Below are 15691 nucleotides of genomic sequence, written 5' to 3' on the forward strand. Positions count from 1 at the left end.
TAAAACGCTCCAGAATGTTATAAGAAACAAAAATGACGACGGTAAAATGTGGGTTAGAATAATCACTAGTTCCCTGATAACGTCGTTAATTAATCGCACTATATCTCCCACGCGATTATCAATAACTAAAGGTTGCTTTCTACTTATTATACCTAGACGCAACTAAATAACGGGTGTACCCTGATAGTATTATTAAGCCCAAATAATGGATCAAAAACGTTGTTTTTAACAATAAGAGCAAAGGCGTGCATAGTTAAGTAACCGTATATGTGGGCTTCTTCGGCTTTGAGTGAGTTAAAGAGTCAGTTTTAATTGTTACCTGACAGCGTCGTTAACGATTGCGCAGGTCGTCTACAATACCGGCTTGCATTTATAAGAACCAAAGGACGGTTTAAATCTGATAGTATCATTAAGGCCGTGTAACGTAACAGATCAAAAACTATGCTCTTGACTACTAAAGGAATGCCTACAACATAGGTTAATTCGGCCTGAACCGAACAATATGCCAATCGTTAACATTGAGTTTAAAGACCTTTTTAGTTACCTGACAGCGACAGCAATAAATGCTTTTCGATAGCTACCTGACAGCGTCGTTCAGTGAATGCGCAACAGATCGTCTATACGATTATGGATCACTGAAGTGCACCTTAAAGCCGATTACAACAAAATTAACTAACGAGTGTAACTTTTACACTATCGTTAGGCTGGAATAGCCTCTTCTTTTGTTATGACGTTTTTAATAAACGCGAGCATTATTTTGGACACAATTTATAATCACTTCGAAAAAGCAAAACTTAACTTCTAGTTAACCTGTAGTACAGGTTAGTTTTTACATCATCAATTAACATTTTTATTAAACAAATTCTTACTGTCAGGCCTTTGTGTCATTTTCAAGGTTTATGTTAAAAAATCGTTAACCATAGTTTTAGTTCATTATGTGCTAAAAATTTACTTTTAGTATATAGTTAATGTTTAATACGCTTTGTAGATCATTGAACATTTTGATTATATACATTCTTTATGCCTGACCTTGGTGTCCTTTCCAAAGATTGTTAAAAAAAATAGTTAATCATAGTTAACTTTTAGTACTTTTTGTACCAAAAATTTACTTATAGTATGTAGTTGATGTTTAGTGCGTTTTTACATCATTGCACATTGGAATTATACAAAACATCATTGAACATTGGGATTATACAAATTCCGGCTGTCTCTGGCCTTGGTGTTCTTTTCGAGGCTCATGTTAGAAAAAGGTTGTTGTTGACCATAGTTAACTTTAAATACGTGTTAATCTAAGAGTTAACCTTAAGTGCTTAGTTCAAGTGTAGTACGTTTTGTACATCGTTGAACTTTTTGATTATACATATCTAATATTTTCCTATGAAATTTTGATTGTCCAGTCTTGTAAACTGTTTTTGCGACCAGTCCTTACGACAAAATAAAGGTAAACTGATCATTAACCAAAGCAGTCGGTCACTGCGACTAGTTCGTTCGTTTAAACACTACATGGGACTTATCTCTGTTGTAGGTCATTAGCTTGACCGTCCCTACGTGTTTTCCGAATTGTATGTTAAAAAAGTTGTAGCTAGACATGGCTTCCTTTTTGTACTCTTTTTTAATCTGAGGTCAGCGTTAAGGACATAGTCAACCATTAATACGTTTTTGAACAGCTATCACACATTTTTATTGTACCCTTCCTGACCGCCTGGCCGTGGGGTCCTTTTTGAAGCTTATGTTATAAAATTATTAACGAATAAAAAACGTTTTACTTGGATAATTCTTTATTTCATGATGTTTTACTTCTATCTTGCATCTGCCTGATAGAAGACGTTATGAGCTAGTTTCGAATTACGCTTCACTGATCCTAAACAAAAGATCCAAGTCGAGGTTCAGGGGAATTATTTGAATTTTCTTTTTTTTTTTTCCCTCAACCTCGACTTCGCTCCTTTGTTCGGGATCAGTAGAGAGTATTTACAAGGTAGCCTATTTATCATTATCATTACCCTCTCCTTATTCGCACTGGAACGATTTCTCTGTTTGAGAAGACAGGACTTTACCAGTTACATCAAACATACCACTTCCTACTTTATTGTTTTCGGGTATCTATCCATCCATTCACTTTGTGATATACTGATTTAGCGAAAACAGATCGCATTTAAGTATGTACTAAATAGTTACAAACGTTTAATTTAATTGGCAGAATTGAAAAATTAAAAAATATCTGGACATTTGATCATTTCCCTATTAACTGGAGCCGTTATCGGGAAAGGAAACTATGGTTCTCTACGCGTCCCTTGGACATCAATCATCTCCCCATTTCTTGTATTGCTGATGCTATTGGTAACTGGCATGCTGTAATTCGTGCGTCGCTCTAGGAGATTTTGTCAAATGATATTTAAAGAAAAAATGTTGGTATGTTGGCCTTTGTTGGTGTATTAATCTCTCAACTTACTTTGCAAACTTCCTCCAGGTGAAATTTCATAACAATGAATCAGACGAATGTTTTTACACTGAATGATGTACTTTTCTATACTTTTTCTGTTCTTTTCTTCTAAGTGGGTCAAATATTAAGTGCTGGCCTGAACGCAACTGACAAATTCGATATAATATATAAGTAAAATTAGTAAGTACAAACTAGAACTATACTGAAGTGAATATATGAAATTCATATGTTTGTACTGCGGAGTACACTTACTTCAAATCTCGCTCAAGCCTGAATTATTTTCAGACAAATTATCATGTTGCTAATGAGAAGGAATGAGGAAAGGTGGCAGTCTCTCGTCAAGCAATCGAGCAAGAACCTTACACAGTGTATCAAACTGGGGGTGAATATGGTATCGCCGCTTAAGCGACGAACGAAAGCAAATCGTTTTGAAAAAGCTCCTCGAAACAAGCTAGTGTCAGTAGTGGTCTTGATCGGCGACGTGTAAACGAAAGGCGTAACGTCATCGAAAGAGCTCTATGCGGTTGCAAAATTTATGAACCCTGTCTGTATAAACGCTGCACGAGGTATGCTTTCTCTACCTTAGCCACTTCCGTGTGGTCCAATAGCTTTGTCACCTTTTCATTCACTGGGTGGTTAAGAGGGACTCCTTTGTATTCTGACCAGTAATATTAAGTTTGTATGATCTCTTACTCAGGGGGTAGATCATGTGATTTATAAGTTCAGTTACAAGACACACGGATATTTAAGAATTTAAAAGCATAAAACCACTAAAGAGCATTAAAGCTCATTAAAGGGCATTACTCATCAAAACATCTAAGCTAAAAAAGTAACAAAAGACGAAGGAAGACTCAATGAAACAACGCAAGCCTTAAACTTATCTAACAAAATAGGAAGACTAAAGATTTAACATGAGACTAAAAATAACTATGAAAGGAAAATGTTTTATTTTTTCTTCGTTTAGGGCGTGTTACTTGTCCGCTCTCTTGTCTAGGACCCCTTTGGATATCACCCTCGTTGCTGAATGGGCCATCCTGGCAAAATAAAGATTACCTTACCCTTTCTCTTATCTATTCTCTTAAGATGATGTCACACGGGACGATTTTTAACGACAATTTTTAACGGCGATTTTAAATCCATGTTTCACAAGACAACTTTTAACGCAACATTGTTGCGACAACAGTATGTTACACGGGACGATTTTTAAGGCAACATTGCGCGCGCGATCAATAACAACGTCAGTATTTCCGCAGAAACTACATTTGAAATACTTTCACTGAATGTTGCTTTATCTTCTCCAATTCTCATGACCTCTCTCAGCTTACATGCCCTCAGACTTTTTCACACTCCTACTAGCTCGTCTAATGTGAAGTTGAATTCAAAGCGCTCCTTCGGTCTTTTAAAGCGGTTTCTTTTTATTCTTTCGCCGCTTTCTTCGGCAATTTTAGGGACACGTCCCACAAAATTAGTCTCACCTTGTAGAAAGCGATGAGTTTACACCTATCGTTGTTATCAAGATGTACTTCTGGTATAAATGTCTCGACCGGAGCGGCCTCACTGTCAACAATCTCCGCCATTTTGTTTATTGACATGAAAAAAGAAAAAATGCTGACGTTGACTGATCACGCGTTGTGCATTCTGGTACGATGTTGCGTTAAAAGTCGATGGCGAGGGTGTTACATCATCAATGCATCACATTTTCTGAAGAAAAATCAACTTTGTCACCAAAAACTGAAAGTGGGTATTTGCTACTAAATGCGTATTTGCTACGAAATACATTTTTCTAAATAAATCGTCAAAAAGTGCTAAATTGAATTATTCGAAAATGGAAGCAGTTCTTCTTTCAAAGCGCAAGCCATATGTGGAACAATTATTTTGTTATAAAGAAAAGAAGGACATTTATGAGGAAAAAAGATTCCAGTACCTTCAAAAAAATCTTCAACTTTAAGGTCGAGTTTACTTCATAGCCTCAGACAGGATTTGGTTCAAAAATTGACGTGGGAAAGAACAAAAAATATTTGAGCTCGACGGGGGCTTTGGTGGAAAATATCTTTTCGTAAATGACCTTTAGAATAATCAAAAATATAAAATTTCTAATTATTTTAGGGTCCGTGTACCTATGACTGAGTATTTGTTACGTCTGTCTGATGAAATTCCCTATATTTTCTTCACAATGCTCGTAATTCTCTTCATTGCAATGTGGCCACGAAAAAGAATGTTTAAATGAAAGGTCTATATCCCAAAAACATATCTTAAGTCCTTTTTAATGAATAAAAAAAGGAAAAGGAGATAAGGTAGTAAATAGGCAGACAACAATCTAAAGAGAGAGAGAGAGAGAGAGAGAGAGAGAGAGAGAGAGAGAGAGAGAGAGAGAGAGAGAGAGAGAGAGAGAGAGAGAGAGAGAGAGAGAGAAAGAGAGATAGAATAAATAATTTTTGTTATCGTCAAAGCGTTTTACTTTTTTTCGTTATTTCTAGATTTCCCGGCCAAGAACTGTCTAGATTATTATCAAACTGGTTCCAAAACTGACGGTGTGTACTGGGTTTACCCTGATGAAGAAGAACCCTTTCAAGTGCTGTGTGACATGACAACTGATGGCGGAGGATGGACCATCTTTCAAAGGCGTATGGATGGCTCTGTGGACTTTTATGTCGACTGGGAATCATACAAAAAAGGCTTTGGAAATCTGAAAGGCGAGTTTTGGCTCGGAAACGATTATCTTCACCGTCTGACTGCATCTGCCAGCATGGCGTTTCGAATTGATATGGAGGATTACAAAGGCGACCGACGATTTGCCGAGTACACGACTTTTGCTGTGGCCAACGAAAGCGATAATTATCGGGTGACAATCGATGGATACCGAGGCACTGCAGGCGACTCATTGATTTCGCACACGATGCCTATCAGGTATGTCTCATAGTACCCTTTTGTACTTTACTCTGAGAATGACTTGTAATACAAGGGTAGTTTCAAAAAGTCTCCTGCCCGAGAATTTGGAAATACGTTGATGATTGTTGGAAGCTGAGGATCCCCTACTCTTAAGCTGATCAGCTTTTTTCTACATAAGACAAATCTGAGCTCAACTGCGTCATCGCCGATCAGATATTTTAACTTCCAGTTTTTTGCCAACCAGGAATGCTCCTTTCAACAAGATGACATAAAATTCCTGCTTGCTTAACTATAACAAACAAGTGTACGTTGCTCACCGTTCCATTTTCTCGAACTTTCCTGATAGGGGAATCTTTTTATGTACACTGCTGACAATTAGTGCTCCTTGGATATTTCCCACCATGTGGTGCCAGTTGCACTTTATTGACTATGATATGCTGCTAGAAGCATTGCTTCCTCGCTTTTTCTCAGTTTCTTACGAAATGCATTTGATATCCTAGAAAAATGAGGTTTACAACCAAAGACAAAGATAACGACGTTAAAATCAGCGGAAACTGTGCGTTGGACTATAAAGGTGGCTGGTGGTACAACTACTGCCATAACGCCAATCCAAATGGTTTGTACAAGGGTGGAGGTAACGCACAAGGTATTACGTGGTGGTCATTTCGAGGACAAGGATATTCTTTAAAGCACACCGAGATCAAAATTCGACCAGCATGATTTCATTTGTGGTAGTTGCGTTTTTTAGCCGACAGCAAATTGTAGCTTCTTATTATGAATTGAAGATATCTGTTAAGCTTAGAGATATAATTATTTTTAATTTGTGATGATTGTAATATACAAGTTCGATAAATGCGGCATTTTGTTTGCAGATGGCGCGTTTAACAGTAGTCTTTCAACGCTTTTAGTGGTGATAAACTTTTTAAAATTTTGTTTTTGCAATAGTTTTATTGATAGTCATATAGCTACGTGTATAAAGCACTTTTTCTGTCTTTGAATATATGTCGCTCATATAGAAAGGCTTTTTAATTCGTATTGTGAAAACATTACTTATTTCATCAGTTGAGACTTTCATAGGTACTGATGGTGGGCTTAATTCTAATTAAACGTTTTAATGTCTGAAAGATTGTCTGATGGAGAAGTTATTTCGTTACTGTTACTTTCGTTTCGTTTCGTTACCTTCTAGGAAATTACAGAACTGAACAAAAAATAATTGCAAGGTGGGGGAGAAGTTACTGAATACAGGAAATAACACTGTTTTCATTAAAATAGTCAGTTCTACCTCAACGTCTTGCGTTTGAGTAAAAAATAAAATGACGGAGCCAGCGAATCGGTGAAGAAGTCATCAGTCTTCAAGCTTGATTGCAGACTAAAACCACCCCAGGATGAAAAAAGAATTCTGTCTTCATTATGCAGTCAGGATTTTTAAATGAATTTTATCATTTCTTTCGTCTACTATGGTTGCCGAAATGGAGCAAAATGTAATAAAAATATATCTTTATTCGATAAAAATATTTTTATTCGATGAAATATATTTCTATTGACAAAACGTATTTTTATTTGAAAAAATATAATTTTATTCGTTGAAAAAAAAAATTTTTCGTTAAAGAACCCTGGTTTATTCAATTTTCAAATTGAAATATTTGTATGTGATAAAATCATATGGTAAGCTTAGTGATGACCAATTTGTTTTGCTGCTACCGCTGTTCATCGTTTCTTAGAGGAAATTCAATTCAGCAAAACAGATTATCTCATCATGGGTCAAAGGGTTTCATTTGAAGACAGTTTTTCCCATGTGTACAACTTTTTTACAAACCTCTTTTGGCAGAACATTTCTATAACGTGAGGCCCTTGCCAGTCGAAATATTTTGGGAAATGAAATATGTAATGTTGACTCGGCTCTGAATGATGTGGACGCATTGCGGTTGAATGTGGAGCTGTTGTACCGCAGTATGTCCCTTGCACGATTCACTACCTGACCAACTTGCGAGCTCAGTCGTTGGCTCGTACTTTCTATAATAGCAGCATCACGAAGGCTTTCTAGCTCAGCGATCAGGCCTAAGCTTACCATGTGATTTTCCCGAAAAAAAGTATTGTTTTTTTTATCAAATGAAGATTTTTTTATCGAATAAAAATATTTTTTATCGAATGAAAATTTAATAAACCCAGATTTTTTTTTGCGAACTATATTTTTCAACGAATGAAATTATATTTTGTCGAAGAAAAATATATCTCATCGAATAAAAATATTCTTATTAAATCTTGTTCCATTTCGGCAACCCTGTGTATTGGACAATTCTTTCCGTCTCTTAGTTCCCTGGATACCCTTGGACTTAAGGAGTTTTTTAAACCACTTTGTTGCGATTCAAATAATTTCTGTTGTGAAAGGTATAAAATGCAAATAAGGACTAAACTTATGAATGAAATGAAGACAGTTGGTGCCACATATCCTTTATTTATGCGTTTAATTATTATTAAAAGCTCCCACTTCATGACCAGAGGGGTAAACAGGATGAATATCATCGGTATAAAGATAACATTTAAAAATGAATTTAAGAAAAGTAAATAGTTAGAGAAAACAGAGTGAAAATCTAAATTATGTGCGAAGAAACACGGATACACATTCACAGATATTATATCAGTGGTAGTATCCACGAATCCTGTGTTCATTAAGCAAACTGCATGAGGCATACACACAAAAGAGAAATAAACAATCAAAAGCTAAAGTGCCTCAAGGAAATACAGGAAACACACAAAACCTTAACAAATTAAAACAAGCCTGAATTGTCAACGGGCTTAAAAGTTTTATGCAATTCGCAGTGCACGCTACCATTCCAAAACTTGGTCCCACAGCTTGGATCTACCTTCTTCGTTGACTTTCTGACGGTACAAAAAAAAGTTGACTTCAACTTTCTTCTAAGGTTGAACCCAAATCTCAATTTCTCAGTTTCCTTGCACCTGCTTACCTAGTTACCAAATCAGATAGAAATGAAACAAACATTCATTTTTCTTCATCATAGACTTACCGACGGTGAATACTACACATGCATCTCTGCGTAACATTTCTTCTTTGTGCCGTTGCGTACGGCATTGGCCGCATTTCAGAGCCAGATCTGAGAGCTGTTAACTTTGCCGGCAAGATAGAAGGAAAAAAGCTGAACGGAAGCCTGATAAGAGAAAAAGAAGTGGATTCGGAAAGTTCCTGTCAGCTTGAGTGTGTAGATGAAGAGCGATGTCAGTCTTACAACTTTGGAACCATAGAGGGCAACTCAGGGAAATTCAGATGTGAGCTAAGCGACTCTGATCGATTTGTTGGATTAGCTAACTTTACCAAGAATGAACACTTCATTTACAGAGGAATAATGGTAAGCTAAATTTCTTTTAGTGTATCAACAATTACTCGTGGCTCAATGTTTGAATATTATTATTTAAAATCGAAGCTGGATCTCTTTAGAATGTTTTCTAACTGTGATACATCAACCTTACTCTACCTAACATATGTCGCTGAAGTTTTTAAGAATCTAAGATTCTTGCGGCAACCTGGTGAGAAATTTTCCGATGTTTGTGTCAGGGAAAGAAGCCTGCTAGAGCCATGATAGACAGAAAAAGTTAGACTTTGATAAAAAGTACTAAAACCATTTCAAGGAAATAATGAAGAGCTAGTAATCGCGAGTTTGTACAATAGGAGAAATAAACCTTGCTTTATTTTTGACATAAATCCCGCTGATGAAGATTCCAGCGTTTTCCACTAGTACATCAATCGATTTATGGAAGTTTTGCCCCGTCACAAGTTCGCCACTTAAAGCAATACAAGTTTACCCCAAATCTTTCAGCGCGTAGTTTTAAAGTTAGCCAAGCTTTCTAATTCATAAAATTTTCTCCCGTCGTTAGCCCAAAAAACTTCTGAAATAAAAGAAGACCACAATACGCTAGCGACTTTTCATAATTTTTAATAATACAAAAAAAAAAAACAATTGCACAATCTGAGTTCAGTATTTACTTAAGATATGTTATTCGCTTTTAATTTGATGTTGTAGCATTGAAATGCCGAATTATTTTTCTTGAACTTACTGATAGAGTTTGTCTTCATGCCGTTGCTCGACGAAATCATAGTTACTTAAGGCAATGATAGGATAGGGAAAAGGATTAGTGAACTCTTTTCAGGAATTTATCCACATCGTGTGGTATTTTTCGCCCTTTTTTTCATTTAATAATTAATTTTGTTAAAACATGAGCTCGAGAAAAAAAAATCATGCGATACCAGGTCAGTGTGTTGCAGCAATGCAGGTAACGTCGAATGATAAATTTTGCAATAACACAAACCACCTGCATTTATATACAAAGCTGATTCCTCTGTTAAAATGATATATTGTACACCTTGCGAAGTACAGCATTCACATGGCGACTGATCAAAAATATTTAGATTAGAAAGCAAAAATAAAATTAGGAGGTAGAAACGTAAAATTTTTCCCTATAGCTACAGGTTTACAATAAGACAAACTGATGCTGTCAGAATCTTTTTCTGCATTCATCATTTATCAGAAGCCATCTCGGAAGTATTTCATAGTTATCAGTTTCATTTTTATTTCCACTAAATACAAAAAATTTATTTTTCGCTTCATTTCAGAATTCTCTATAAATATGTCAGGGGTATTACGTCCCTAAAAAATACCTATATGTTATTCACCAGACGGGAGGTCCGTATTGGGAAAAACTGTGCCCGAGGTCCTGGATGGCGCCCGAGGCCGTAGGCCGAGGGCGGTACAGAAGACTGAGTGCACATTTTTGCCCAATACGGACCGACCTTGGCTGGTAAATGACATTTTTATTTTTTTCTAAAACCTAACAAATGGTTGCGAAAAGAACCTGAGTGAACCCGCCCGCTGTGAGCGTACCGAATGGGGAGAATACTGCCCGCTCTCGGAACCAATCAGATTTCAGGATTTGTAGAATACCGCCCGCTCATGAACTGAGAAAAAAATAATTACACCCTACTCGACGGTTTAACATATAATACGCGCGGATGTTTTTGCGAGTTGCGCAGTATTTTTTTCGAATCTCGAAAGGTCATTATTACCCACCATTATTTGAATTTTAAGAATTTTGATTTTGGTTTGCGAAATACATCCTATACGGCCTCAGCTGTGCATTTTGTCGATCGCATAAGGAGTATTAAAAAAACAACCCGAACAAGACAACCAAAGTGGTACTTTGTGACCAAAAAAAAAAAGTTGTCGCGCTTAAAAGTTCGTTTCTCTAAAAGTCAAGCCTTATAGGAAAACTAGCAAAAATATCAAAGTTTGGATCGTTCAGTACGGCCATTTTGTTGCCCCTTATTTTTTTTGCACTGTTCCTCACTATTGTACCGTGGCAAATTTTGCGTGCGCTCTACACAGTAGTGGAAGAATAACCAGCGTTATTTTTAGCGTTTATGCGTGTATTTTCTCAACTTCTAATCAAGTAATTATATTAAGAATAACCCACAAGTTTTCAACAAGCCAATCAAAAAAATGTTAGTTGAAGGGTTACATGAAGTTTTTTTAAGCTTGGAAGATAGATGTTTGTCATACAACTTCCTTCCCATCCATAGCAAGGCGGCCAACAGATGCCATCTAGGTGGCTCAGACCGATTTGTGAGTTAGATGGATTTTACAAAAGAATGAACTCGAATGTCCTTGGTTCGTTTAAGTATCTTTTCGTTTTCTCTGAATTCATTTCAAATAGGATGCGGCAATTCTTATTAAGTCAGTATTCACATCTTACTTGTTGTCAATACTGACTAAAATAAGGAATTTAATGAGTGTACATTCTTTATAAACTAGGACCGTTTTATTTCATGATTAAATAAATAGGAACTCTTTGGATGATGCAACAATTTTTATACTAATTACATTGCATTGTGAATTAGTAATTTCTGGGTCTTGAGGACAAACGTTGGGCTTGGAAAGCTTGGGAAGTTAAAATGATTACAAAACGATAAAATACTTGATACTCCAGCCTTTTGAAATATTTTTTTGTATCTACGGGGTTTTATCAACCTTAATAAACAGCTAGGTCATATTAAAGAAGTTGTTTTACGTCTCAATTGAGTCAACTGATTCCAAAGAATACAATGTCTTTCTAGAGTTATCGGTGCCGAGAAGCACCTGTTATGAAGACCGCAGAGGTTCTCGTCAGAGAAGGATCGAGAACTCCTCACTAAGGTATCCTTTCGCGAAATGAATCTACCTTAAGATGAATCATAATCTTATACGAATTTCTTTTAAAGAGTTAAGGTTGATGGAATGTAGTTAGAAATAACACAGAAGAAGCCAACATAGATATAAATCTAGAAATAAAGCGGGATGATTTCGTTTTAGGACTATTCAAAACAAAAACTGTTTATGTTCTCAGCTTTTATATTTTTAAATTTGATACGTGACCGACAATAGACAGTAAGCTTTTAGCTATTGAAGACTGAGGCTTCATAGGGTTTTTGCTCACCGTTACCTCGCGCACCAGCATGTTGTTTTTCTGGAAAACTTTTATGTTTTCGCTTTTCTAGGTCACTAAAAGCCATTAAAAGGACGACGAGAAAGGTTCGGAATATCGTTCACTATAGTAAATATTATTAAAATGATTTTCGTTATTCAGCTAAGGCACCACGAAAGGAGGAGCTCGTCGAAATAGTTTGGCTTTGCCAGTGGTTTTCTTCAATTTGCTTCAGGGAAATCTCTTTCACAATTTCACAATTTGTGAAATTTGTCCTGCCTATCATTTAAAAGCCGAAAAAAATAAAATAGGGATAATAAAGACAGTGTATTCGCTATTTGCAATTTTGTGTTTTCTTCCTCTACCTCAAATTTGGTCTTGTGAATTTTTTTTTTATCAACAGGCACTAGAAGGGCACAAATATGTTTAACGGTCCAGCAAATCTTAGGAAATTACACCGAAGGAAACGCGATAAATCTTGCTCAAAATATCCCTATTTTCTTTGTCGTAAAACATCACGTAATGGAATAGAACCTCGCCAAGATCTGTATCTGAGATGCGTAAACATTCGAATCGGTCGCGATCTGTTGCCCCTTGGCAATCTTTCTCAAGGTGTCTTCTTTTCGGTTGACCTCTTCTTCCGGCGTAGAGCGCCTATGGATATTACGGTTACAGTTGCTGGAAACCCTAGATTCCATCACATAAAAACTTTTCAACTGTTTTTTAACACACTTTTTTCAGATAACGATTTTGCGATCGTATCGAGCCGCCGTTTTTGTCAAGCATGTTGACACTTTTTAAAGCTCGCGCCATGTTCGCACCCAGCTCTCGCGCGGGTAAAAAATACCCTATCGAGCCTCCTTAAACGAAAAAGTCTACCATCATCCTTTTTATATCTCTTTGCACACTAATTCTCTTTATTTAATTTTAGAGCACCTGCGAGGAAGATAATCCTTACAAGGAGAATGAAACTTGTGTTGTTGACTACAAATCAAACTCTCATTTTTGTAAGTGTATTAGAGGTAAGTGTAAGTCCGTTAGAGGAAATACAAAAACAACTCTAGGAGAGAAACATACTGGGACAGATGAAACGGGTAGATAAGCACCAGATGAGGCAAGGTTACGAAAGATCAAAGATACGACATCCACTACAAAAACATTTAGAGAGGGAGAGAGAGCGAGAATATGTAATTTTTTTCTGTGATTGTCAAAGCGTTTTACGTTTGCGTTTTTTTTTTAATTTCTAGATTGCCCTAAGAACTGTCTAGACTATTATCAAAGTGGTTCCAAAACTGACGGTGTGTACTGGGTTTACCCTGATGAAGAAGAACCCTTTCAAGTGCCGTGCGACATGACAACTGATGGCGGAGGATGGACCATCTTTCAAAGGCGCATGGATGGCTCCGTAGACTTTTATGTCGACTGGGAATCATACAAAAGAGGCTTTGGAAATCTGGAGGGCGAGTTTTGGCTCGGGAACGATTATCTTCACCTTCTTACTGAATCTGCCAGCATGGTGTTTCGAATTGATATGGAGGATTATGAAGGCGACCGAAGATTTGCCGAGTACACGACTTTCGCTGTGGCCGACGAAAGCAATAATTATCGGGTGACAATCGATGGATACCGAGGCACCGCAGGCGATGCATTGCTATCTCTCGATAGGCCTATCAGGCATGTTGAATTGCAGGTTTTTCTACTTTGCTCTGAGAATTACTAGTAATATAAGGGTAATTTCTGAAAAGCTTGTGCCCAAGAATTTGGAAATACGTTGATGATGGTTTAACCTGATCAGCTTTTTCTATAAATGGCAAATCTAAGCTGAGGTATCGCATCCCGGATGCATCATAGCCGATCAAATATTTTAACTTCCAGTTGAATGCTAACCAGGATTGCTTCTCTCAACATAATTATTATGACATAAAATTAATGTTAACACTATTAACCAAGAAAATATGTGTACTTGCTTACTATTCTATTCTCTCAAACTTTCCTGATAGGGGAATCTTTTCATGTGCACTGCTGACAGTTAGTGCTGCTTGCGTATCTTCCATCATGCAATGCCATCTGCACTTTACTGACTACGATATTCTGTTAGAAGCATTGCTGTCCGGCTCTTTCTCAGTTTCTTACGAAATGCTTTTGATATCCTAGAAACATGAGGTTTACAACCAAAGACAAAGATAACGACGTTGGTACTAGTGGAAACTGTGCGTCACGGTACAAAGGTGGCTGGTGGTACAACTACTGCCATAACGCCAATCCAAATGGTTTGTACAAAGGCGGAGATTACGCACAAGGTATTACATGGAAGTCATTTCGAGGACAAGGATATTCTTTAAAGCACACCGAGATCAAAATTCGACCAGCATGGTTTCATTTGTGATAGTTGCGTCTTTAAGCTAACAGGAAACTCTAGCTTCTAATTAAGAATGAAAGATATCTGTTTTGCGTACTGTTATAATTCTTTGTTAAATTTGTGATGATTGTAATATACAAGTTCGGTTGATGCGAGATTTGTTGGCAGATGGCGCGTGTAACTGTCGTCTTTCAACGCTCTTGGTAGTGATAAACTTTCTTGAATTTTTTGTGTGCAATAGTTTTATTAATGTAACAACGTATAAAAAGCACGTTTTTTGTCTTTGAATATATATCGCTCCCTCAGTGAGAGAAAGGGACTTTTAATTCATATTGTGAAAAAGGTACTCATTTCATCGCTTGAGACTTTCATAGATATTGACGATGGGCTTAATTTTGATTAAACGTTTTGATATCTCGAAAATTGTCTAATGAGGAAGTTATTTAGTTACGATTTACCGAGGCTGGCTTGCAGACACACTTAAAATAAACATCAACACTTAAAATAAACATCAACACTTAAAATAAACATCAACAGAGCCTTGCAAAATATCTCCCGTCAACTCGATGAAAAGAGACCTGCTGCAGTTAGCTCCCATTTCATCTTTTCACACATATCTAAATTGAAAACCTGTCATCTTTCTTTTCTTTACTGCGTCTTTTAATAAATAATTACCTCAAAATATAATTTTAAGTGTCTAGTACATTTCAACATGAACTTAGAGAAAATAACCACGAAGAAAGATAGTTTGGACCACGAGACATTTGCTTAAACCGTTAACTCCCTTTTGAAGATGGTGCTGAGCTGAATTATTGCCAACAGATCTATAAAGACGCATAAATCTTAACTCTTTTCCAAATCGAGATAGGAGGATTCCTACTGCTGTTTTTTTTTTTTTTTAATATTTGCGTCCCTGTTTATTAAAGATTACTTAATGTTTTTCTAACGTAAAATGGCTGTTAATACTCTCCCCAAGCGTTACGTTTTGTCTGGAAGGATTTTCATTGGATTCTTTGTTATGTCTGAGTTGAGAGTAAATTTGAATGTCGCAATTGGTGCGACGGTCAATGATCACACGGCTGGGTGGATGGAGAAATAATCTGAAGGGTAATTGAAGGTAGCACCTCAGAGAAAACTCGTCCACGTAACACTTAAATCAAATTGTGCCAGATAAAAATCCTTATGGTAAAAACACCAAGAGAAGCTCATAATATTGGAAAACTCGGGGTCAAGTTTTTTTTCGTTATCGTTGCTTACGATAATGAAACCCAGTTAAACCTAACATTTAGATAATTATCTCACCACTTTTCCATCCACTATATTTTTCATTTCATTGTTGCTGGCGATCACCGCTCGCAGCCCACCATGACTTAGTTTAGCGCTATTGGTTTGTTTCTATTTTATGATTCCATTCTTCCGTAGGCGACCACTTCACGTGGGCTGACCTCAATACAGGTGCCCTTCGTGTAACAGGACGTTTTAAAAGGCACAAATGTCGGTCGATATACTTCGTGTTTGCTCTTTGAAAGTAA

At 36.7% G+C, this 15691-nt stretch overlaps 2 protein-coding genes across 2 annotated transcripts in view; both read left to right on the forward strand.

The window, feature by feature from the left end:
• Positions 1 to 6453, forward strand: part of LOC113670009 (techylectin-5B-like) — a 74500-nt gene extending 68047 nt beyond the window's left edge. Inside the window, exons 3-4 of the mRNA XM_089197985.1 lie at positions 4918 to 5347; positions 5830 to 6453. Coding sequence (XP_089054111.1) covers positions 4918 to 5347; positions 5830 to 6049 — 650 coding nt within the window. The 3' untranslated portion in view covers positions 6050 to 6453. The remainder of the gene's footprint in view (positions 1 to 4917; positions 5348 to 5829) is intronic.
• A 1668-nt stretch (positions 6454 to 8121) lies between these two features.
• On the forward strand, positions 8122 to 14663 carry LOC113670004 (techylectin-5B-like). The gene is made up of 4 exons (XM_089197984.1): positions 8122 to 8694; positions 12732 to 12822; positions 13048 to 13474; positions 13955 to 14663. The coding sequence occupies exons 1-4, from the start codon at positions 8374 to 8376 to the stop codon at positions 14184 to 14186; spliced, it is 1071 nt and encodes a 356-aa protein (XP_089054110.1). The 5' UTR covers positions 8122 to 8373; the 3' UTR covers positions 14187 to 14663.
• Positions 14664 to 15691: the final 1028 nt, after the last annotated feature.

Source organism: Pocillopora damicornis, chromosome 2, assembly GCF_964200805.1.
Source record: "Pocillopora damicornis chromosome 2, jaPocDami1.2, whole genome shotgun sequence".
Classification (NCBI taxonomy): Eukaryota; Metazoa; Cnidaria; class Anthozoa; order Scleractinia; family Pocilloporidae; genus Pocillopora; species Pocillopora damicornis.